Source organism: Anomaloglossus baeobatrachus, chromosome 1, assembly GCF_048569485.1.
Source record: "Anomaloglossus baeobatrachus isolate aAnoBae1 chromosome 1, aAnoBae1.hap1, whole genome shotgun sequence".
NCBI lineage: Eukaryota > Metazoa > Chordata > Amphibia > Anura > Aromobatidae > Anomaloglossus > Anomaloglossus baeobatrachus.
Window position 1 is genome coordinate 577,855,473 of NC_134353.1, and position 26,371 is coordinate 577,881,843.

Consider the following 26,371-nt stretch of genomic DNA (forward strand, 5'->3'; position numbering starts at 1 on the left):
CGCGCACACTGCTTAGCGCTGGCTCCTTGCTCTCCTAGCTGCTGTACACATCGGGTTAATTAACCCGATGTGTACAGCAGCTACATGTGTAGAGAGCCGGAGCCGGCAGCACAGGCAGCGTGAGAGCTGCAGAGGCTGGTAACTAAGGTAAATATCGGGTAACCACCTTGGTTACCCGATGTTTATCTTGGATACAGCTTACCTCAGCTGCCAGATGCCGGCTCCTGCTCTCTGCTCGCTTCATTTGTCGCTCTCTCGCTGTCACACACAGCGATCTGTGTGTCACAGCAGGAGAGCGGCTTTGAAGAAAACGAACCAGGGCTGTGTGTAACGAGCAGCGATCTCGCAGCAGGGGCCAGATCGCTGCTCAGTGTCACACACAGCGAGATCGCTAATGAGGTCACTGCTGCGTCACAAAAAGCGTGACTCAGCAGCGATCTCGGCAGTGAGCTCGCTGTGTGTGAAGCACCCCTAAAGCTTCAATGAATCTACAGCAGCTTCCAGGTGGCACAGTCCTATAACTGGGTGTGGTGTTATGGGATCTATAGTTAAAGTCTACCTATATCCACTTTCACCACTGCCAGTTAAAAATCCTTGGTTCTTTTCCAGAGATTAGGCCATTAACATTTCAGTCTTAACACAGCAAATATGGTTCAGCAAAATCTGTAAACTGTTATATTGAGTGGCCTGAGTACACGTTAGATACTCTAGTTTTGAAAGGGTTATGGTGAAAATCTGAAGTCACTATGGAACTGTATACCAAGTCCTTATAGTGTGTGCACTACATACTGTCAGGATTTTTTGATGTTGCAAGTTGTCACAAATGCAAAAGAGAAATTTACATACATCTTACTAGACCTGCTTGGTCTCTTAAAGGCTTTAGATGTTTGCAGTCATATTGTGATGGACTTCCACCACAAAACTTGACATCCCCTTTAAATGAATGTAGGAGTACAGATCTACATAGAATCTGATCAGTAATGCTGACAACTTCTTTCAAAAGGCTATGTGCACATGATCAGGACAATGGGTCCTGGATGCAGCAGTATGTTCTGATGCGGAGATGTGAGCGTTCTCTGCAGGAGACTGCAGCTGCCTGTTCCATGATCTGGATTTAGGCCACTGAGGACTTTGTTCTCTGCAGCATAAAAATGGACATGCTGTGGCTCAGAAAGCTGTGCTACATGCAAGTTTATGCTACTGAGAAAAGCAGTGGGCATGGGATTTCTATAAATCTCATCCACTGTGCTACAGTAAAATGCAGCATTTTGGACACCGCAAAAGCACTGTCCAAACAGCTGCAAATACTGATAGTGCACTCACCAATGGGAAAGTCACCGACTACAGATTTTACCTTAGAAAAGAGAATTTTGATAATGTGATCAATTCTGGCAGAAAAAGCAGATCTCTGAAGAGATTACAAAATTGCATAGTTTCATGCGTGCCATTAATTGATTAATGCCATCGATTGATCAATCATTAATGATTAATTAATGATTGCCATCTATTGATGACCTCCATTTTGAAAGGTAAAATCCATAGTCCCCAGGATAATATTAGGTTGACTCCAATAGTCATCCACTTTAGTGACAAACTTTTACTCACCCAGAAATTGGATCAACAGCAATAGAAGATGGATCCTTTAAGCCACTGTTGAACAAGACTTTCCGCTTTATCCCATCCAAGTTTGAAACGGATATGGTCTTTAATCCAGTATCTGTCCAATAAATGTTCTTGTAGACCCAGTCAACAGCAATGGAAGCCGGACTATAAAGTCCATCTATGACCTTTATATGTCTTCCTATACTGTCACGGCTATCCACAGATGCACTATAAGATACCAAGAGGAAGCACAGCTGAAAAGCAGTTTAGTGCCTAAACTACTGTATTTGGACCCATGCCCAGATACTTTAAAACCCTGCTTCTTAATTGCATAATAGAATTGAAATTAAATACCAGTCAAGAAATCATACCGAAATATTGACTTTTGAATGGTGTCGGCCCAGAATAGACTCTGCCCTGAGATGTCAGCATCAAGTGCCACTGTGTTCCGCAGCTGCTCTACTAGCTGGATATATTCTTTCCTCTCAAGTCCAATCTTCCGGATATCCCTGCGATTGGTGAATATCAGGCACGGCTCCCTTCCTACAGGAGACATGTGCAAGATTAAAGAGATTCTGCATGGATGACAAGTTGATGCCATTAGATATGAGGCATGAGTGCATAACAGTATTACACTTACCTACTGCCTTGCAAACACCGGTGGTCAGATCCATTTGATAGCCTTTACTGCACTCACACTTGTAGCCTCCTTTCAAGTTAACACATATCTGACTGCAGATTCCAGGATTTTGACACTCATCAATATCTTAAAATAAAAATTTACAGTTTACAGAAACACACTGGTTATAAATCACTAAATTAGCAGATCAGAGTGACATTTGTCACCATCTCAATCTATAGGAATTGGACCTGTATGCAGAGGGATGGGGCAGGTATGCAGGATATAAATAAAGCCGACATGCCACACGCAGCTTAACTGTTTGTCCTAAGGGGCTATAATGGCCATTGTCAAAATGATAGGGCCTTATGACTACAAACTTACCACCACATGTTTTTCGGTCGATTAGTTCAAAGCCAGCTGGGCAGTCACATTCATAGCCAACCACTAAGTCATGGCACAAGTGAGAGCAGCCCCCATTATTCAGCAGACATTCGTTTACATCTAGGAGACATTAGATTAGAGAAATTAGACCCTGAACTTTTATGAAATGCATTGGGGGAAATTTACATTTGTGCAGGTGAAGTCACATTTTGGTAAATTACAGTAGTGCTGCAGCCAAACAAGGTGGGGCAGCTTTCTATAACTAGCAATGGACCCACAATTTCAAGTGCAATTTGTGTTTACAGGCAAAAATTAGTAGTTTTAGTTTGACTAAAGTAAAATTGCGACAAGACCAAGTTAGTGAGTAAACATTACTGATCTGAAGTGATTGGGGCCCGAGTAAAGGTTAAACAGTCATTAAATCTTTTGTTGAAAGTCATCTGCAACCTTTTCATAAAGATGACTTGACTGGAGAGAAGTCATTGGGGTTTAAGCCACATCAGTTGATTGCTGCATTTTTTTTTTGGGAAAGGGGGTATAAAACTGCCATTTAGGCTGGACTCACACGAGCGTATGGCATCCGATGCGATATGCTAATGCCCCCCGGCTCAGGCTCTGCTGCGAGCGTAAGCAGAGTGTCATGGGACTGTAACCCGATCTTGCGATCGGGTCACAGCTGTGAAGCCGAGTGCAGGCGCTGCGGAGGAGAGGGAGGGGTTAATCCTCCCATCTCCTCCACTGTCAGCCTGTGCGTAGATCGCACTGCACTGGGATAACATCCGAGTGCAGTCCGATGTATCTCTCGCATCCATTCACTTGAATGGGTGTGAGAGATACAGCGGTAGCAGCAAAACGCAGCATGCTGCCGCTTTTCTCGCATCCAGAATCTGGATACGAGAAAAGCTGACCAACAGCTCAACCTCATTGCCTAACATTGGTCAGAGTGCAATGCGAGAATCTCGAATTGCACTCGTCCGATTTTCACGCTCGTGTGAGCGTACCCTTATATGCAGAGTTGTGCGACGATATTGATATGGACATGTTCTTACAGCTTAAAAAGATTCTTTAAAGCATTTACACAAAAAAATAAAGTCTGCTTACGGCACTCCTTTGCTGGTTCATCACTCCAGTCCTTGCAGTCTTTTTTCTGGTTGCACACCTTCTGTATGTCGATGCATTCCCCAGATTTGCACTTGAATTTTCCCGATCCTGAACACTGATTGACTAAAGATGCCACACGAGAAATTAAATAATGATGGCACTCTTTACAGACAACGAAGGGAATTTTGTTTACTTACCGTAAATTCCTTTTCTTCTAGCTCCAATTGGGAGACCCAGACAATTGGGTGTATAGCTATTGCCTCTGGAGGCCACACAAAGTACTACACTTAAAAGTGTAAGGCCCCTCCCCTTCTGGCTATACACCCCCAGTGGGATCACTGGCTCACCAGTTTTAGTGCCAAAGCAAGAAGGAGGAAAGCCAATAACTGGTTTAAAGACCAATTCAATCCGAGGAAACATCGGAGAACTGAACCATACCACATGAACAACATGTGTACCCGAAAAAACAGAAAAACCCCGAGAAAACAGGGCGGGTGCTGGGTCTCCCAATTGGAGCTAGAAGAAAAGGAATTTACGGTAAGTAAACAAAATTCCCTTCTTCTTTGTCGCTCCATTGGGAGACCCAGACAATTGGGATGTCCAAAAGCAATCCCTGGGTGGGTAAAAGAATACCTCATGATAGGGCCGTCAAACGGCCCTCTCCTACAGGTGGCCAACCGCCGCCTGAATGACTTATCTACCTAGGCTGGCGTCTGCCGAAGCGTAGGTATGCATCTGATAATGCTTGGTAAAAGTAAGTAGACTCGACCAGGTGGGTGCCTGACACACCTGCTGAGCCGTAGCCTGGTGCCGTAATGCCCAGGATGCACCCACGGCTCTGGTAGAATGGGCCTTCGGCCTTGAGAGAACCAGAAGCCCAGTAGAACTGTAGGTTTCAAGAATTGGTTCCTCGAGCCCCCGAGCAAGGGTGGATCTGGAAGCTTGCGACTGTTTACGCCGACCAGCGACAAGGACAAAGAGTGCATCCGGGTGGCGCAGGAGCGCCATGCGGGAAGTAGAACCTGAGTGCTCTCACCAGAACCAACAGATGCAAATCTTTCTGAAATTGATGGACTGGACGAGGACACAAAGACGGTGAGGTGATATCCTGATTGATATGAAAATGGGATACCACCTTAGGGAGAAATTCCGGAACCGGACGCAGAACTACCCTGTCCTGGTGAAGGACCAGGAAGGGAGTTTGTATGAGAGCGTTGCTAGCTCGGAAACTCTCCTAAGAGACGAGACCGTTACTAGAAGGCCACTTCCCGTGAAAAACGGGAAGGGAGACATCCTTCAAAGGCTCGAAAGGCGGCATCTGGAGAGCAATTAGAACCTTGTTCAGATCTCAGGGCTCTAACGGCCGCTTGTACGGAGTGCTGAGAAGACAAACTCCCCGTAGGAACGTGCGTACCTGAGGAAGTCGTCGTTTCTGAAAAAATACAGATAGCGCTGAGACTTGTCCCTAAAGGGAACTGAGCGACAACCCATTTTCCTACCTAGATTGCAGGAAGGAAGGAAACATAGACGATGCAACCGGCCAGGGAGAAACACCCTGCGCCGAGCACCGAGATAAGAACATCTTCCACGTCCTGTGGTCAATCTTGGCGGACGTTGGTATGCTAGCCTGTCTCATGGTGGCAACCACGTCCTGAGGTAATCCTGACGACACTAGGTTCCAGGACTCAATGCCACACCATCCGGTTGAGGGCCGTAGAATTCAAATGGAAGAATGGCCCTTGAGACAGCCAGTCTGATTGGTCTGGTAGTGCCCCCGGTTAGCCTACCGTGAGGCACCACAGAACCGAGTACCACAACATCCTCGGCCAATTTGTAGCGACGAGGATGGCGCGGCCGCAGTCGGTCTTGATCTAGCGCAGTACTCTGGGCAACAATGCCAGAGGTGGCACCTAAGGTAGCTGGAACTGCGACCAATGCTGAACTAAAGCGTTTGCCGCCAGAGCTCGATGATTGTGAAACCGTGCCATGAAGCTGGCACATTGTTGTTGTGCCGTGACGCCATTAGATCGACGTCCGGCCTCTGTCAGCGGCGCCAGATCTCCTGAAACCCGTCCGGGTGAGGAGACCACACTCTTTCGGCCACACCTCAGCGACTTAGGAAGTCAGCTTCCTAGTTTCCACACTTGGGATGTGAATTGTGGATATGGTGGATGCCGTGTCTTCCACCCACATCAGAACCTGCCGGACTTCCTGGAAGGCTTGCCGGTTGCGCGTTCTTCCTTGGTGGTTGATGTATGCCACCGCTGTGGAGCTGTCCGACTGAAGTCGGATATGCTTGCTTTCCAGCCGCTGTTGGAAGGATTGTAGGGCAAGATACACTGCTCTGTGTTCAAGAACATTGATCTGAAGAGTGGACTCTTGCTGAGTCCACGTACCCTGAGCGCTGTAGTGGAGAAAAACTGCTCCCCACCCTGATAGACTCGCGTCTGTCGTAACTATCGCCCAGGACGGGGATAGGAAGGACCTTCTTTTTGACCAAGAGGTGAGAAGAAGCCACCACCGTAGAGATTCCTTGGCCGCCTGAGAAAGAACGACGACTCTGTTGAGGGACGTCGACTCCTCGTCCCATTGGCGGAGAATGTCCCATTGTAGTGGACGCAGTAAAACTGCGCGAAAGGAACTGCCTCCATTGCTACCATCTTACGTAGGAAGTGCATGAGGCGTCTCAATGTGTGCGACTGGTTCTTAAAGAAGAGCTTGCAGCCCGTAGTGAATGCTGTTTGTCTAGCGGCAGCTTCACTATCGCTGAGAGAGTAAGAAACTCTATGCCTAGATATGTTATCGATAGGGTCGGGGTCGGATCTGACTTTAAAAAGTTGATGATCCACCCAAAACTCTATCTAGCTACAAGCCTGGAGATTGGAGGATGCCGCTCGGGACATTGGGTCCAGTCCTTGACCAAGTCAGGGGACAGGGATAACGTGTATCCTAAGCCGTTTGGAGAAGCGCATATCTGGATAAGCGTGGTGTTCCTGGACTGCCTCTCTGAAGGCAGAGTGGTCCAGAAAAATACGTGAAGCTGACTCCTCCACTGGAGGAGCTGTGAGAAATAACCCACATTCTATAGATGGACGCTATAAGATTATTTACTATGGCGTCACAATCAGGTGTATCCAGATTGAGAGCGGTCTCAGGATCAGAATCCTGAGCCGCTACTTCCGCCTCATTACACAGCGAGTCCTTCTGTTAGGACCCTGATGAAACCGAGGCCGCTCATAGCGAGCCCACTTAGGCTGTCTGGGACTGACGTCCGTGCAGAGCCGTGACTCTGGGATGCGTGTGACATTCCCGGAGCTGTTAGTTATTCACACTGAGGGGGGCCATGGATCAATGATTCAACAGTGCCCATATTGTGAGAGACATGTCCGGACTGCTAGGCTTCTAGTATCATAGCCATAGTCTCAACATTGGGTCCAGAGTGCATACAATGGGAGTCTATGTAACCTGCCGGCCGTATAGCCGTACATGCTGTACCAGCTGTATAGAAAAACATGTGGTTCTGCACCTTTGTTTTACACAGAGAATATGCTGATAACTCCTCCGCATAATCCAGGAGGGTATATACAACGTGCGACCAAACAGTGCAATGTATATAGTACAAGCATATCTATAAGTGCACTTCTGCACTAGTGGGGTTAGCACCACAGGTGCTGCTTAACGCCTGTTACAGCGATTGTGTGACTACCAGAATGCCAGGGTCTTCCACACTTGTCTCTGTATCGTACAGAAACTGACACTAATGGCTGCCGGTGTCCTTGTAGAGAAGGAAGCCGTGGGCGTGCCTGAGAAAGTGCGGGAATCCGGATTCACAGTGCACACAGTGAGAGGGGTGGAGTATGCAAAACATACTCCAGCTCTCAGCTCTGCTCTATGCAGCGTCACGCCCCTACCCTGACTGTCAGGGCTGTGGGCGGTAACGAAGGGAGACTAGGCCCAGAAGCCGGGGACTCGAGTTAACAGCGCGGCCGCCGTAAAAGCGCGGGCCGCTTAAGTCCCCGGCGCACCACAAGTGCCAGCCGCGCCGCTGCCAGCGGCCGGCGCGACCGATTCCTGGAAGTGGCCAGCGTCCCGCCCCTCTCCTGACTGGCAGGTCTGGGGGCGGGAACGAACGGAAGCAGGCCGCAAAAGCCGGGGACTCTAGTTATCAGCGCGGCCGCCGTAAAAGCGCAGGCCGCGCTGAAGTCCCCGGCGCACTACAAGTGCCAGCCGCGCCGCAGTCCCAGCGGCCGGCGCGACCAATTCCCATAAGTGAGCCTGCTTCAGCAAAGCTGAATGAGGCCATGGCACAGGCGCCGCAGCGCTGATGTCCCCCGGCGCACTACAACACCCAGCATGCTGCGGTGTGAGCGCCAAATGCACGGGGACACAGAGTACCTTGAGGAAGCAGGGCCATGTCCCTGATGTACTCCGCTCCATCCAGCATCTTCTCCAGGGGCTGTAGATGGAGCACGGTCTCAGTGCCTGGAGACCGGTAAATCCCACTTCACCCAGAGCCCTGTAAAAAGGGATGGGGAAGGAATCAGCATGTGGGCTCCTGCCGCCGTACCCGCAATGGGTACCTCAACCTTACAAACACCTCCGACATACAGTGGGGTGAGAAGGGAGCATGCTGGGGACACTATATGTGTCCTCTTTTCTTCCATCCGACATAGTCAGCAGCTGCTGCTGACTAAAAAGTGGAGCTATGCGTGGATGTGTTGCCTCCTTCGCACAAAGCACAAAACTGGTGAGCCAGTGATCCCACTGGGGGTGTATAGCCAGAAGGGGAGGGGCCTTACACTTTTAAGTGTAGTACTTTGTGTGGCCTCCAGAGGCAATAGCTATACACCCAATTGTCTGGGTCTCCCAATGGAGCGACAAAGAAACTGGAAATAAAGCCATGTTATGTACCCACCATTTTTACAGCGAACTTCATCAGTGCCGTCAAGGCAGTCTCTAACACCATCGCATTGCCGAGTACCATGTATGCAGTTCCCATCTTCACATTTGAATTGATCTGGCTGGCAGGTACGAGACGCTAAAAGTGTGGGTGGGGAGAAATAAAATTTGTTACTCAGTGATCATGTTGTATGCATTTCATGACTAGTCCAAAGCACATTCCATACACAGATCTAAATTAGACTGCTTGTTAAAATATAGCCTTTGGGTTACAGTATCTCAGCTCCACTATACTCAAGCTGTGTTAATGCCAAAAATGGAGATCAGAAGGACAGTTTTACAAGGATTATCTATGGTCCTTCATAGGTTTGTTCATGTAATGCTGCCATTGTTGCACAGGGAAATTCAATAACCAGACTTTTGTAGGTCACCATTACCTATAGATATGCAGGCAAACTGGATTAGTTAAGAGTCTTTACCAACTAGGAAGCCACAAGCAGAACTAGAGGATCATTGACAAGTAGAACTTGTTTGAGCATTACAAGTCTCAGACCTGGGTTCCATATTTCTATGCCATTTTCAGTTCATATTCAACATTACAACCATCATTAATTGTTTGTCCGTAAAAGTAGTTAAGAGGTTGACTGGGCACAGGTCATGACTGAGGGGGTGTTAACCATTGGAGAGGATACACTCATCTGCAGTGTAATGCAGCAATCAGACCTGCTGGCTCCTGGCACATGATGTTTCAAAGCCCATCATAGACTACGCATGGCAGGGATGTGCACTGCCCATGGTGACCACCCTGAATTCTGCTGCCTACTATAGAAGAGTTCTGCACATTGCAAACTTGAGGAAGGCAAGAAGAATAGTTTGTTAACCATTTTAGAAGTTTTTTTTTTTTTAGAAACCAGTATATTACTGGAATGGGCCCAATGTTTGTAGGATCTAGAATCCTACAAGGGCCCAGGTGTAAAATATTGCACAGGGACCTAATGAACTGTTAATGACCAGTGGCATAACTGCAGATAAGTTGGGGGTATGACCCTGTTGTACCTGGATGTAAACACTAGATAAGACCTGCTGCAGTACAGCTTCTATTCTTGGATAGAGGTTGAAGGTAGATACAGATTGATCAAGCTCAACCTCTATTGTGCCACCGTAATAGCAATGCTTTGAATGGAGTTCAGTACTTCATTTAAAGTGTTTACATTCAGAAGAAGAAAAAAAAAAAAAAAAAAAAAAAAAAAAAACTTACGACAGTTCATCTCATCACTTTTGTCTTTGCAGTCTGCATCCCCATCACAGCGCCATTTCTTGTGAATACACTCCCCAGAACCACATGGAATCTCACTAGTAGAGCACCTCTGAGGAGAGAGCGGTTGGCGCCCACATTGCTCCAGAGACTCGTCAGAATGGTCAGCGCAGTCCGCGTCGTCGTCACACACCCAGCTGAGGGGTATGCAGGTGTAGTTCTTGCACTGGAATTCATGAGACCCACATGTGGGAGGGGTGCAGTTCACTTCATCACTACCATCACTGCAGTCTTTGTGACCATTGCAGTAAAAGCTACTGGAAATACAGCGACCATTGGAGCAAGTGAACTCAGCTGGACTACAGGTCACATTCCCTAGAGAAAACAAAAAAAAGAACTCAAGTTATGCAGAAGTGTGTGATTCAGAGACCTCGGATGTCCTGCGAGGCTGGAGTGCTTAGATGAGTTCTAGTCAAACCCTCCTACGTGCCCCATTTATTAACGAGCCAGTATAACGTGTTGTAGCCTATATGGAAATACCGACTAAAATTGAAATGCAAGATGTCAGTTACATTAAGTATTTGAGGTTTCCTATTTAACAAATTAGATTACCAATTTGTGATGTGTCATGTTTTAAATCAACTGATTATTGATTTAATGAAGGCTGAATCTTAAACTAAAAGTCAGTATTATTTATTACCTGTGGATTTTCTTGATCTCATTAGAATATAGGTACAAATCAGAAAATTCAGTACATGTGCCACAGGAGAAATTGACATATTGCAGATTTCAAGAATGCACTGTAGTTCAGATTATTTTGGTGGGGGCTTCTGCAGTGTAAACCACCCCCCCCACAAGTATTATATAGTGAGCAAGCATTTGTTTGGATAAGCTGCTTAAAAGCTTACAGAAGTTTAATACCACAAAACATAGGTGTTTAGTGGATCGATCTCTTCAACACAAGCCATGCAGCAGTTTATCCCCAGCTGGATGCAATCCCTGGGGCACAGCTACACATTTCATATTGTCGCCAAGTCAGCTGAGGAGCCTAAGAATATTTCAGAACCATGTCAGCAGAATCATTTTCCACTTCACTGCCATGCTGTGACCCACTGACCCTAAAGCAAGCTAAATAAATGCCCAGCAAGGAGAGAGAAGTTATGCAACTTATTACATTTTGAGGGTAATAGTGTCTAAGAAATGTTGCCTGATTGCACCCGAGTTCTCATATCCACTATAGGAATTGAGCACTTACGACAGTTCTCTTCATCCTCTGCAGTGTCACAATCCGGTTCTCCGTCACAGAGCCAGGAGATGGGGATGCATTGCATTGAGCGGGCCCCACAACTGATCTCCGTCTCTCTGCATGTTCTCATATCTACAAGTAATAAATTAAATCTTGGAAGTAACCTTCTGGTGTGAACATGCATGTTGCATTTAGAAAAGCAAACACTTACGACAGAGCTCCGATGATTCATCAGAGCCATCCTCGCAGTCAGGGTCGCTATCACACTGCCACCGCTCGGGAACACACTGGCCATTGGCACATACGAAGTCTGCCTCTGCACATGTTTTCTTTACTGTGAACATAAGTGTACAATGTCAATTTTTATAGCATTCATATCACTAATCTTCCCATTAAACTGTTCTGAAAGAAAATTGGGGTGGGTGGAGTTGGTTACACCAAATGCCCAGGCTTGCTCCAACAGAGATTGCTCCAAGGAAGAAACTGCATTAGCACTGTTGCGTTGCAGTACTGGGGTTCTGGACACCTTTGTAATGTCACATGACCTGTGGCAATTTAAAGCCCAGTGGCAGAGCTAACTTTTTATTTAACAGCAGCAAAATTAACTGCCCTTTCAGAGGTTGCAATTAACCAAGAGGGACTGAAGGGGAACAGGAATGAATGGATTTCAAATAGGCCTCAGAAGGGACCAGTGAGTATTCTTACAACACGATTAAGGCTGGTTTCACACTACGTCTTTTTAACATCCGTTGAAAACGTTATTTTAGCGGAAGTACGGATCCAGTGCAAACGCGTTTTCATTTCAATGCATTTGCAATGGACTCGCGTTAAGATCCGTTCACCTGCGTTATAGTGCGGATCCGGTGACTTGCAGTTTTTTTAACATGTTTCAAAAACGCTACTTGTAGCGTTTTTGAGCTGCGTCAAAATACTGCAAGTCACCGGATCCTGACTAAACAGCACGCAAACGCAGGTGAACGCTGGCGTGCTGATAGACAGGATCCTGCTTTTGTACTGAGCATGCCCAGAAAGTACTGAGCATGCCCAGAACCAGTCTCGCGTGATCTGTCTATCTCTCTACTCCCTCCCCCTCTCTCTATCTCTCTCTGTCTTTCCCCCTTCCTCTCTCCCCCACCTGAGAGCTGCGGACACTCGTAACCAAGGTAAATATCGGGTAACCACTTAGTTACCGATGTTTACGTTGGTTACGCGTGCAGGCAGCCCTGCTCCTAGCAGCTGCAGACACTCGTAACCAAGATAAATATCGGGTATCCAAGGCCGATGTTTACCTTGGTTACCAGCGTCTGCAGCTGTCAGAAGCCTCCTCCCAGTCTAGTTCCCCTCACTCCCGATCACATGACTCCAATGCCCGCCCCTAAACATCCAGTGCAGGATCCTGCAAAATAACAGATGCGTTTGCATATGTTATTTGCTGTAAAAGCAGGATCCGTACTTCCGCTAAAATAACGTTTTCAACGGATGTTAAAAAGACGTAGTGTGAAACCAGCCTAAGTACTGAAAATAGTTGGACATGACCTCAGTTCAAAATGCAATAAACCAGCATGAAGACAACCCATCCAGCCAAGTTGTTGGAAGACTTACCACATGAACTTTCATCACTCCCATCAGAACAGTCCTCATCTCCATCACACTGCCACACTGAAGTAATACAGCGGCCATTACCACACTGAAACTGAGACTCTTCACAGAGTGTCTTGGCTCCTAAAGAAAAAGCAAACATCTTATAACAGAATGTGAGAATTTATACCAACACCACATAAAATGTTTTTTTGTTCTCAGGGAAACAAGAAATGTTCCCACAATGTGGGGAATAAGAATGAAGGCAGCCATAGATGGGCAAGATCTTAAAGAAACACTTCCATATTGCAATATGTTAAAGAAGATCATAGCATTGTATTCCTACAATTGCTCAGCTTGCTTTTCCACCCAATTAATTCTCCTCTTTTCCGTTAGGTCTATGGCATCACAGGATTATAAGCAGACTAGTTGAATTCTGCTATGTTCTAATATTCACTCATGCATTCACTCTACCAGCAAAAGCTGCTCTGAATTGGTGTATGCCCCATTAAAGGCAACATGTCACCAGATTTTGTGACTAAGCTGCAGCCAGTAGCAGTGGTCTTATAATGCCATCTGTCCTTCTGCAGCCTGGGTGCATGATGCGTCCTAAGTCATGCACACTAGCCAGCATTGAGGTCCCGCGCAGGCGTATCACAATACTTTGATCTGTCCTGCTCAGGACAGATCAAAGTGTGGCTGCCCAGGACCTAAATGCTGGCCTGTGTGCATGATGTAGGACATCATGCATCCAGGCTTTAGAAGGACAGATGGCAGAAAGATGAGGCGCCGGACCTGGAGAGAGAAGAGAAGAAAAAAAAAAAAAAAAAAAAAAAAAAAAGGACACCCATCTGACTAGTCTGCACCACAGACAGTTTAAGTGACTTACATTCTACACAGTGGCTTGGGCTCTTATATACAGCATTCTGAAAGCCCACTGATTGTGGCTGCAGCTTATAGTCACCAAATCTGGTGACAGGTTCCCTTTAAGAAGTTCCAGCACCACTTTTGGAACTAGGCTGACTGTAAGGCCTAAGACACATGGCATGAAAATCAGAGCGTGATAAGACATAGCATTCCACTCAGACCAATATTACCCTGTGTCAGCACCCATAAACTATTATTTTCTTAGCTCTAAGTGGACCGAGAAAACAGTAGCAGCATGCTGCAGGTGCAATGCAATCCTCTCTCGCACCCAAGTCTATGGGGCAAGATAAACATCGCACTGCACTTGCATTACACCACTGTAATGTGAGTGCAGACCAAGAACAGAAATAGCCGGCTATGGAGGATAGTGAGAAATCTCTCCCCTCAGTGCTGGCCCAGCCCTCTGGCAGCTGTGGTCCGATCGCACCTCAGTCGCAATGACTGTGCTGCCAGCGTGAGCCGAGTGTCATGCGAGGATTGCAGTAGTCCCCGTGTGGTCCTGGTCTACTGAGCAACCTGTGCTAACTGCAGGCAAATAAGCCAATTAACAGTGAAGAAGCTTCTGCCATTATGAAGCCATGAGTAGATTTTCTAGCATTCTTCCCACTGCTATCCAATATGAAGTCTCATGCAGTAATCTCTACAGGCAGGCCTAAGGAGGTCAGTGCAAATAGTCATGAGAAATGACACCTGCGTAGGGAACCGTTATTGCACATGTACCTTGCGGTGAAACTACAGTAAGTGTGCACACCGAGCATTTGGTTATAGAAATTCTGCATCTCTGCAGAAGATGCTTGTTTTGTGGATTTCTATTGAAGTCAGTGTGAAACAGATGCTGAAAGCATTGACATGCTGCAGATTCTGCACCAAATCTGCAAGGAGAAAATACTGTGCATTACGCTTTAGGATGCTCAAGACTTTGCATTTCAAGTACAGATTTTGTCACTAAACTGCAAGCAATGTGTGCACACAGCCTTACTGTGTATTTCTAACATCGCACAAAGTATGCAAAGAACAGGAGCACATTTCTAATCCTCTTTAGAACAAGTATGGATACTACTCAGCACTTCATTTTTTGACTGAAAAATTTAAAATTTCCAGAGTACTTCACACTGATCATTGATATTATAATCTAGAGAAATGTTTAGACTATGTGTCAAAATTGTATCCATACAATAAGCTGGTTTTACTTTAAACAGATATTTCCTCAAGATATTACAGAATATTTGGGCATGTAACAATTGAGTCATTGACTCATCTTAGAAATTCCCTATGTATTCTTTGAAAAGTGAGGGAGACCCTTTAGGATGCCTGTGGTACATAAGGTTATGAAAAAGACAGGCTGACCAGCAAGTCAAGGAAATACATTTGATAGGATAGGGGGGAAATGTACATGATTTTAGAACACTGAAGAAAGCGCCCCATGCCAGCTTATGTAGCTAGTGGTTCTTAGAAAGTGGTGCAAATCACCAGATGGTTCCTAAAGCTTCAGTCAAGACACTTTGCAAAATGCTAGTCTCGGAACAGCACTGAATGGGCAAGCATGTTACCACCACTTGAGAATGGCTACTTGTAGACATTTGTCAAACTAATACACTTGTATCATTAGGTCTTGAGTGTATTACACTCCAGTGACTGACTAAGCTGGTACCACAACAGTAACATCATTATGATTGTTGGATAGGCTTGAAGGTGTAAATATACACTGAACAATTTGCACCAATATACTGTACTCCTATGAGGTTACAGTGGAATGCAGAAGTTTGGGCACCACTGCTCAATTATTTTTATTTGTAGAGCTGTAGGGGGAAAAAGCGCAATAGGGTCTTACCCGGTATGAGGGTAGAGAGACAGAAAGAGGTACACTCACCTGGTAGGGTTGTGAAAGTCACAACTCCTTATGATCGCATGTGAGTGCCTTTTTGTGGTTTAGCAGCGGCCCCGGAATGCAGTTCACAATAAAAATAATTGTAGGTCAGGTAAAGAGAAAACCGGTTTAAATGCCGCGCTAAAAACCACTGATGTTGTAGATGAAAAAGATTTCCTTTATTTCATAACTCTACGCGTTTCAGAGACATCTCCGTCTCCTTCCTCAGGAAAATAAATCATATGATTTATTTTCCTGAGGAAGGAGACGGAGATGTCTCTGAAACGCGTAGAGTTATGAAATAAAGGAAATCTTTTTCATCTACAACATCAGTGGTTTTTAGCGCGGCATTTAAACCGGTTTTCTCTTTACCTGACCTACAATTATTTTTATTGTGAACTGTTAAACAAGCTGAAAGTTAGATCCTTGGACATTTGTGCCCAGATAACTGAGCAAGGTTTAAGACATTAGGCTGGTAGGCTTGTTCATCATTCAGAAAGACCAGGTGATGCAAATATATATATATATATATATATATATATATATATATAACACTCAAATCTTGTGCCAAAAACAGCGGCCATGGGTGTTCTAAGCAGCTGCCTAGCACTCTGAAAAACAACAGTGGAGGACCAAAAAGCAGAATGCCCAAATATCTCAGCCTCTTTCACATTTCCAAATGAAGAAAGGGCAGTTAAGTTGGTTACCAGGAACAGTGGAGGTCAAGATAAGGTCTATGATATTTACCTTGGTTACGAGCATCTGCAGAGGCTGGCTCCCTGCACATTCAGATCGTTGCTCTCACTGTCAAACACAGCGATGTGTGCTTCACAGTGGGAGAGAAACGTCAAAAAAATAAAATGGTCCAGGACATTCAGCAACGATCGGCGACCTCACAGCAGGGGCCAGGTTGTTGCTGGATGTCACACAGCGACATCGCTAGTAAGATCGCTGTTGTGTCACAAAAACCGTGACTCAGCAGCGATGTTGCTTAGTGAGATGTGCCCTTTAGGGGTGCTTCACACATAGCGAGAGCGCTATCAAGATCGCTGCTGAGTCACGGTTTTTGTGACGCAGCAGTGACCTCATTAGCAATCTTGCCCTGTGTGACACTGAGCAGCGATCTGGCCCCTGCTGCGAGATCGCTGCTCGTTACACAGTGCTGGTTCATTTTTTTGACGTTGCTCTCCACTGTGAAGCACACATTGCTGTGTGTGACAGCGAGAGAGCAACGATCTGAATGTTCAGGGAGCCGCCATCTGGCAGCCTGCGGTAAGCTGTAACTAAGGTAAGCTCTTTCTTGGTTACCTGATATTTACATTAGTTACTGAGCGTACACCGCTCAGGCTACCAGTGCTGGCTCCCCGCTCACGTAGCCGGAGTACAGATCCAGTAAATAAGCACAGCGGTTTGCTTATTAACCCGATGTGTACTGTGGCTAGGAGTGCAGGGAGCCAGCACTAAGCGGTGTGCACTGGTAACAGTTAAATATCGGGTAACCAAGCCCTTGGTTACCCGATATTTACCTTAGTTACCATGTGCAGCGTCGCTTCCACGCGTCACTGGTGGCTGGTCACTGAGATCTGCCTGATTGACAGCTCACCAGCAACCATGTAGCAACGCACCAGCAATCCTGACCAGGTCAGATCGCTGGTGGGATCGCTAGAGTGTCGCTAAAGTGTGACGGTACCCTTAGCCTCAGCCACATCATTGTGGAGTTGAAGGTCACATTGGTAAACAGTACCAGGGAGCTAGGAAGACATACTATTGAAACAAGTGTAGAAAAAGGGTTGGGCCTTCTTTGTAGGGCAAGCGACCAGTGTGCACCTACATATAAATAAATATCAGGGGATTAAGAATATAGCCCTATCCATTAAATAGGACCAGATTTCAGACTTTGCTGGCATAATGCCAGGCCTGCAGATTTGGGCAACAAACTGCACCACAAGAACAATGTGCAAAAGGCCTAAAGCTTCAGTTCTGGTCACTTTTCAACCAAAGCAGGAGGATGCTGTTGGCACAAAAACAAATGAAGTTCTGCCATTTTCCCAGGCTTCATTTTAAATGAACACTGTCAAGTGTTCATATGGGAACGGTGAATGAAATTGTTGAATAGCAACATAACATTGAACATAGTCCGTGTGAACACTGTCAGATACATGTGAAGTTATCATTTTAGCCCCAATTTGATTGACCGTAGCATTTGTAATGAGTAGTTGTGTCATATGCCAACCAATGCTCCAACTGCTAATGACTATGATTAACCACTTACTGCCCACTAAGGCCATAAATTCAGTGTTTGTCGAAATGTTGAATGGGAAGCTTTAAAGCTATGTTTGCACTAGAAAATGGACCTTTAAGAAAAATCTGCAGCTGCTGGCAGAATACTGCACCCGCAGCAAAAACTGCACCCATGTTTTTGCCACAGGTTGGTCCCTATGGTTTACCATTATCTATGGCAAAAACCACAGGTACCTGCAGAAAAGTAGTGACATGCTTATTTTTTGCTGCAGAAATTCTGCAGCAAAAAAAAATAAATAAAAATTGCACACCATTTTTTTTTACCATAGGTTTTGCTGGGGAATGACTGCAGAAAGGTTATGAACATTTTCTGCAGCAATTCATGCAGCAAATCCATGGCAAAAACTGCAGTGTGCGCACAGGGCCTAAGACATTGTATCTGTAACAAAGCCATTCAGATGACAGAACAGATTGTTGCAGAAACTTCTGCAAAGTGTGAATTCTCCTTTAGAAGCTTAACACAAACAGAAGTATAATATGGAGACCTTCCCCCAAGAAGAAAAATCAGCAAACCGGTCTAATCTTATCAAGCACCAGTGTTAAAAGCCAGAAAAGCCATGTGTTAATCCTACTACAAGTACTCTTTGAGGGTGCAGTTGTGTTATACAAGGGATGTATAGCAGCCCATGCTTTACATAACTGTCCCAAGTTCATAGCCAAGTTCTCATCAATTGTAGGACACATGTACAGCTTGTCAGCAGAATAGGTGACGGTCAAGCAGCTACTTGATAAAGTTTTGCCTACAAGCAACTCCAAAACTGAAGGAGTTGGTACTCTGGCCAACTCCAAGGAGTATGTAACAGTTAAACAAAAATGAAGTGCACTGGTTTTCAGATAAATTAAGATATCTTCACCCATAGCCAGATCAATACCGATTCTGTGACGCAACAACAATTGCTGTTTGACACATCAGCAACCAGGCCCCTGCTGTGAGATCGCGGGTCATGTCAGAATGGACCGGACCATTTTTTTGATCGTCAAGGTCCTGCTGGGAAGGATACATCAGTGTTTGACGCCTTACCAACGACCTCGTTGACAACTCAGAGCTCAGACACGTACGACTGAGATAGTTACACAGGTCGCTGTATCGTTGGAAAGATCTGACTGACATCTCACCAGCGACCCTCAGGTCGTATCGTTGTCGGGATCACTGGAAAGGAGTTAATGTGAGAACTTTAATCCTTTATGACTAGGCAAGTTGAGAAGTAGTTGATCATCATCACAGGTGTCAAAGATATTTCCAATCACTACCTGGCATAAAATGTAGGAGCCCATCACTCGATTAGCCTTTGAGGAAGCTAAGAAATCTACACGCCTCGATGAATACATCTAGGGGTCTAGTGAGCATATGGATGCCACAGGTGTCAGTTTTACACCATAAAAGTGAAGACTTCATCATTTTAATGTTTGAAACCCAGGTTTCCAATTTTCGCAATGGGAATAGGTGAAAGAGGCCACATTCAGGAGAAAGTGTAACATTATGGGGCAATATCTCACATGTGACTGAGGAGTACTGTTTGGCCACATCAAAGTGAAGGAGCACCATTTCATTTTTGCAGCATACATTTTCCTAGAATATTTTGCAGACTCCCCAAGTGCCAGAAACAAAGAAATCCCCTCAAGTGACCATGTTTTAGTAATTACATCCCTCTGTTAATTCATCTAAGGATGTAGTGACAATTTAGTCTCTGGAAAACACAGATTGTGTCAAACAGTGAATGTTGCCGAATTGAAAATTGCAGAGTCCCTGTAGTGCCCCTACATTATTCCTAGCTTGTGCTTCTAGAGACACCCTATAGATTAAGTAGGCTCTCACCACAATGAGAAACATGTTTATATTAACTAACTGGTTTAGGCACATTTTGAATTAGAGATTTTGCAGGGTCATTTTGACATTTTGAATTAGAGATTTTGCAGGGTCCTCTTTCGGTGTGGGGGGGGGGGGGTTAGCCATAAAACTTCCCAGAGCCTTGGTGCTATCCATATGAAACTCCTATATTTTTGATGACATACCCAACTGGACATACCAAGTTTATGTCAAGTCTAAAACTTCAACCATGATGCAGATTTCCATCAAAGGTTATGAAGAGGTTAAAGTATAATTTTATCTGAAACCACCATTTTATAGCAAATTATACCAGGCTGCAGTCATGCTGTCTGGTTTGGGCAACATGAATCACCTGACAGGTTCCCTTTAATTAAAAGGAACACTTAACATGAGAGCATATGCCAGAAGTTACTCCTGCACAGGCTGGTATACATTGCAGGTGTAATTTAGCCATTGGTGGCCTAAGTTATTGATGACTGTTGGATAGGCCTTGTTGAGCGCTAGTTGCAGCACGTTGTTAGCTCTGCATTCATTTCAAGGCACTGTCAGACAGAAGAGGGCCCCAATGTAGTCCAATAGTGCTTCATAATGCACAAATCCAACTGCTTTGGCATAGGCCCCTGGTCAGCTGCACTAATGTTATGTCTACCCTTCAAGGTGTTCCACTAGAATCCTGGCAAACACCTTGCTGAACCAGGGCCACAGTGTTTTAGTTCTGTCACTGACAGCTGTAACATCTAGACACATTTCCTTGGGGTGGATGACCTCTAGCACTAAAGTGAGCACTTACAATTAATTAGTTTTCCCTGGTTATGAATGACTTCGCCTTCTGCAGGCCTATGTCTACTATAATAGGTCGCACTCAGGACTTTGAAGTTCTGCATTCCCACGTGTAGGCCATTAAGACACAATGAACAGTGATATCATCGAGTGTCCTTGTTGCAGAGGTGAAATGCTGTGCTTTGTGTTCACCTTCAGTTCTGCACTAAGGCAATGTTTATAGCAGTTGTCTAACAAAGTATGTTTTCAGTGTTTATAATGGGATTTAGTGGCATGTACTACACAGTGGCAAAGGGGGCAGCTTTGGAAATAAGACCAGCCACCGTCACACAGCCCTTTATTTAGCAGACACCGGATGCTCTCGGTGGCACTTCAGGCCTTGTGCTTGCTCAGTTCAAGGTAGTAGGTCACCACCTGACTATAGAAAGGCTTCTCATACAGCAACATTCCCAGCCGACAGCTCAATTCTATAAAGAAGCTTTACACCTCCCTTAGTTAGAAATTGGGGTAAGGGATTCCAGGAAGTGGGACCCCCACTAATCATGTACCGCTATGATACACTACAAAGGGCACTCGACCACAGTTTGATCAGAAGAGCTTCCCCTGAATTTTTTTTTGTGGCGGGGGAGAATTTAATGTCCTCAGAGCAAGACATTATTGGACAGCCAAAGTGTGAAGAGACCCTTAGTCAGCATGTTGGACTGTTTGATCAAATAAGGCCAGACTGCAGGTGCCAAAAGGACCAGGTTGAGCTTAAGACTCCTACTGGCCCATAAAAGAGAACTTTGAGATCCAATCACATGAAACCGATGCATCATTTGGCTGTATGGGATGGCTTGTCAGTCAGAATTGGTACATATGGACACTAGTTTATAGCTAAGGCTTACCCTTCCCCATGAGCTTGGGGCACAACACTGAAGTTCAGCTATACTGTAACCTATACACAGTTTAAGATTGTTTGGTTTCTTTGCCTTGTTGAACCAGCCTAACGACAAGAAAAGGTTCTAACCCTGTCACTGATGGCACCACATGCCAATGCATATGAGGGTCCTCAACACCAGTTGTATGAAACACAGAAGTGCTTACATGAAACATGGTGCCAGGGACCTAGAAGTACAACACTTATTTCAGCAACTCACCATTTTGTACACTTTACATTGGGATGTGTTAGGTATACATAGAATGAATTCATGCAACAAGACAAATTAAAGGGGTCCTCCACAACGTATTTACATTGGATGGAAGTGTAAGAATTTCCAAGCCTTTGTGATCACCCCGGTCACTGAAGTGATGTGCAAGAGCAACATTAGTCACTACACAGAATAAATGGAAGACCCTTCTAATTTGTAGCTTCAGTGTATTTGAGATGTATTGTTAACTAGACAACCCCTTTAAGCTTGTGGGCCTACACCAATAGTGGCTTAGTGCTTGGTAAAGCTAGGCCCAGAAGCAGTAAAGAGTAACCGGAAAGTGGAGGATAGTTTCTATATAGACAGTTATTAGCACAAAATGGGATGCCAAGCGTATTAGTGAGCATGTAAGATGCCACCTGACCCAAGACTAGTGGATTAAGTCTGAGTCATCAGAAAGAGCAGCTCAGTGAGGAATCCTGTTAGCCCAATGCTCTTACGGAAGAGGCAGAATGTGTCAGGCTAAAAACACAAAGGAAGGAGGCAGCTGAGGACCACTGGGAAGCAGAGGGTTAACTCATTGTTACAACTTTGCAGGTAGTCAAGAATCAGGATTAGGGGGAATCTTCCAACACCCACCAATGTCTTGGGATCAAGCCCTTTAATGAACCCTGGAGCACCTCTGTTATTGGTCAACAGAGAGGACAAGGTTCATCCACCGGATTAGTGTGAAGCACGGCTGGCACCGCAGAGTGGAAGCAGGCCAGCTGTGGCCACATTTCCCAGATGGGTAGTGCCAAGCACAAGTGATGGCCCTTACTAATTAACCACTCCCAGCCGCCACAGGCCAGCAGAAGACCACAGGAGCAGCAGGGCTTATCAATCAAGATGGATGAGGAGGTTACTGGACAAGTCCATAGAAAGCCTCCAGAGGGTGAATTAAAGGGGCATATCACATGGCACAGTAGGCATTACACAGGGATACTAGCTAGGACAGGGCACAGTAGGCATTACACAGGGATACTAGCTAGGACAGGGCACAGTAGGCATTACACAGGGATACTAGCTAGGACAGGGCACAGTAGGCATTACACAGGGATACTAGCTAGGACAGGGCACAGTAGGCATTACACAGGGATACTAGCTAGGACAGGGCACAGTAGGCATTACACAGGGATACTAGCTAGGACAGGGCACAGTAGGCATTACACAGGGATACTAGCTAGGACAGGGCACAGTAGGCATTACACAGGGATACTAGCTAGGACAGGGCACAGTAGGCATTACACAGGGATACTAGCTAGGACAGGGCACAGTATGCATTACACAGGGATACTAGCTAGGACAGGGCACAGTATGCATTACACAGGGATACTAGCTAGGACAGGGCACAGTATGCATTACACAGGGATACTAGCTAGGACAGGGCACAGTAGGCATTACACAGGGATACTAGCTAGGACAGGTCAATAGCATGATAGGACAGGAAACATTATGTATGGCATATAACAGGGCACAGTATGGCGTGATACCAGAGAACACATGGCACAATGAATGGCACCATTAACCCTGTAGCGGCATTAAGCCCCCGGTTCCCGGCAGCTGGAGCAGTGCCCCTTCCTCGCTGCAGCAGCCATGAATTAGTGGCAGTGAGCAGCATGCCCACCTGAGAGCAGAGCAGTGCCCGGCCGGACTCACCATGTACCCAGCATGAAGCCAGCAGTAGCAGCAGCACAACCCCCGGACAAGACGAGCTCATGTCGCGGCCCCCCAGAGAGCCAGCTGGAGGGGAGGACACCCAGGGAAACACCACCCTCTCTTTGTAATCCCGGAGAGCAGGTCGCTGCCCCCGCTTTCCTCCGCTCCGGTTACCGGCAGAACGCAGGCTACAGAAGCGATCCCCGGGCTTGAGTGCAGGCTCCGGGCAGGGGGCGGCGGCAGAGCAGACGTGCGCTTCCCAGTGGCTCCACAGACGCTCCCTTATAACAGCGGCGGCAGCTGGATGTGCAGCAGGCGGCGTGAAAATGAGGATGTGGAGCGGCAGGCGGCGCCCCCGAGCACACTCACACTGGATCTGCCCCGCACAGCGCCGTGATCCGGCCCGGCCGCGGATTGCATGATCCGGGAAACCGTGCAGCCCGCACTGGAGCCTGCCGGGGCTGAGACGAGTGTGTGCATCACCTGACGGGGGAGGGCGAGCACATGGCGGCGGCTGTCAGCCTGGGAGTGACATGTGTCATGGGGGAGGGGAGCTACTGTCTGCCTCCTGTGTCCTTCATGTCACATGTGTGCTCCTGTCAGTGGGAGCCGTATCCCTGCCCGGTGCATGGAAGCTCCCGCCTCAACATGGCCACTTGTACCGTATCCTCAGCTGGGAGAGCATACACTGAACCTAACCAGACATACCCCAGAGCCGAACTCACAATTCTGCTGGTTACTATTGGAAACAGTCAGCAATATTATCTGGTAGGCACGCTTTTGGCCAGTTGGGGTCTGTTCACACGTTTCTGCTGCGTATTTCATTCCGCGTATTCAGTGCATAAAATACACCGGGTTTTACAGTACCAGCAAAATCAATGGGATTTCGGAAAGATCGCGCACACCCAGCTTATTTTTGTGCATATTTTATGTCAATAGTTTCAGCGTTTACGCACTTTTCACATATTCATGTGCATCTTTTTGACCATTTTGGCAGTATTTTTATCAGCCATTTCTTCTTTGTTCAATGGATAAAAAAAAAAAACGGAAAAACTGTGGTAAAAACACCACCTGTAACTGATGGAAAAACGATCAAAAAGACCATCAGAGGCCAAAAACATAGAAAAAGTGCCCAGAAAAGCAATCAAAAACTGCTATAAAAGATGCTACTGAACGAAAAACACCTAATGGGTTTTTGTCCTGCGGATGGATCATAGGGATGATCGAATACCTCAAATATTCAGCTTCGCGAATATGTTCCAAATAGGTCGCAGCTATGCGAATATTCGATGCGCAATGTAAGTCTATGGGAAGCCCGAATAGTTCCGAATAGTTGTTATTCGGGTTTCCCATAGACTTACATTGCGCATCCAATATTCGCAAATAGACGAATAGCGGCGATCTATTCGGAAAATATTCCCGAAGCCGAATATTTGAAGTATTCGATCATCCCTAGTCCTTATCATAAGAGCCCACCAATCGCCCAAAAAGCCACCCCAAAACACACAGCTGGGCGCTTCTGCCCCACACATTGAGCCCGCCTGCTCCGTGCCAGCTCGGCTGCTGATGTCAGGGCGATTGGTGGCAGGCTCAGGATCCGGACCCCTACCAATCTGAAAAATATTTTAGGTAGTGCCTACTATTTAAAAAAAAAAATACAAAAAATACAAAAAATATATATATAAAAATGATAGGTATTCTCTTTAGGGTGACCATGCACAAAGCCACCAGAATTGGGTGAACATCAGTGGCGTAACTTGAAGCTCATTGACCCCAATGCAAAACTTCCAATGGGATCCCCAGTTATTAGAAGTCTTTAAAGGGAACCTGTCAGGTCTCCTATGCCCTCCGACCCAGGAGTAGTCATGCCTGTATGCCCACATTCCCTGTATAATGCTATTCACCACTATGAATGCTTATAAACCTCACTGTCCCTATGCTAATTAGGCTTGTGACTAGACGTAGGGTCATTGTCTCCCGAGACTAGTTGGCCCTGTTTCTGTGTTATCACACCCCTGTGATATGAGCCGCCATCTCTGCCAGCTCCTGGAAATCTTGCGCATGCGCGTGGCTCATTTCGGCTGCGTCAGTGTACCTTTGAAGCCGGGTGTAAGTTCAGAAGACTGCGCATGACTGGAAGTTCAGAAGACGTGTACGCGAGGACATAGGGGACCTGACAGGTTCCTTTTAATAGCACTGGTCTTTTTATATGGCCAAAGGGACTTTTTGGGCCCCTTCGGCTCCAGGGTTCAGGTGCGATTGATTGCTACCCTGCACCTAAAGTAGTTACACCCCTGGTGGCTATGTTTATGGGGCATGCACAGTGAGGCTGACTATGAACAGGCCCCATTCATTGTTCTTCCTGGTGCTTGCTCATGCATCAGTAAGGGGACTTCAGGTGGATAGCTATCAACCTAAGGCCTCTTTCACATGTACGTGTCTCCGGTACGTGTTTGGCAGTTTTCTCACGTACCGGAGGCACGTACCCATGTTGACATATGTATTCCTGTGGTTTTGGACACACGTAAGTATTTTCTGAACGGAACTTGTGTCCGTTCCGTACTTACAAGTGCCCGTGCTTCACACGCCGACATGTCCGTTTTCTCTCCGGCACACGGAACGCATACGTGTCACACGTAATGCAAATGGACCACACGGATGTATTCCATGTGACACGCATCGGAGAAAAGACGTGTCTGTGAGAAAAAACCCCAAACCTTTACTCACCTTCTCCAGCCCTCTTGTCTCTGCCGCTGCTGTCACTTGCTGCCGACCACCACTCATTATGCTCATTGAATATTCACTTCACTGCGGCCAGAAGCAGCAGCAGCGGGGAGTCGGCAGGACCGGAGACCAAAGATCAGCACCACGGACAGCGACGCCAGGGACAGATGAGCAGAAAGAGTCCGTTCTCACACACGTAGCCCATAAGCACGGGTCATGGAGGGCAAAACGTACCTCTGACACATCCGTGAAAAACGTGCGTGGTTTTTCACGAACGTATGAAAGAGGCCTAACCGAGCATGTCTGTGTATGGGAGAGATGGGAGAAATTGCCATCTGCCACCACTATTGAAAATCAGCTTGCTGAGCATAACGTAAATCCATAGATATTAAGCTAGATAATAATATTGACAGATTTCCAGATCCTGTTTGA

General features: G+C 46.3%; 1 protein-coding gene across 2 annotated transcripts in view; it reads right to left on the bottom strand.

The window, feature by feature from the left end:
* The window catches only part of VLDLR (very low density lipoprotein receptor), a 28,875-nt gene extending 5,301 nt beyond the window's left edge, over nt 1-23,574 (bottom strand). The window contains exons 1-11 of one of the 2 annotated variants that reach the window (XM_075317635.1): nt 23,216-23,574; nt 12,709-12,828; nt 11,318-11,440; nt 11,116-11,238; nt 9,864-10,235; nt 8,622-8,744; nt 3,707-3,829; nt 2,606-2,725; nt 2,243-2,368; nt 1,974-2,145; nt 1,606-1,830 (exon numbers count right to left, since the gene is read on the bottom strand). In XM_075317635.1, the coding sequence (XP_075173750.1) occupies nt 1,606-1,830; nt 1,974-2,145; nt 2,243-2,368; nt 2,606-2,725; nt 3,707-3,829; nt 8,622-8,744; nt 9,864-10,235; nt 11,116-11,238; nt 11,318-11,440; nt 12,709-12,828; nt 23,216-23,276 (1,688 nt within the window). In that variant the 5' untranslated portion in view covers nt 23,277-23,574. The remainder of the gene's footprint in view (nt 1-1,605; nt 1,831-1,973; nt 2,146-2,242; nt 2,369-2,605; nt 2,726-3,706; nt 3,830-8,621; nt 8,745-9,863; nt 10,236-11,115; nt 11,239-11,317; nt 11,441-12,708; nt 12,829-23,215) is intronic. The other variant, XM_075317627.1, reaches the window with a different exon arrangement.
* Nucleotides 23,575-26,371: the final 2,797 nt, after the last annotated feature.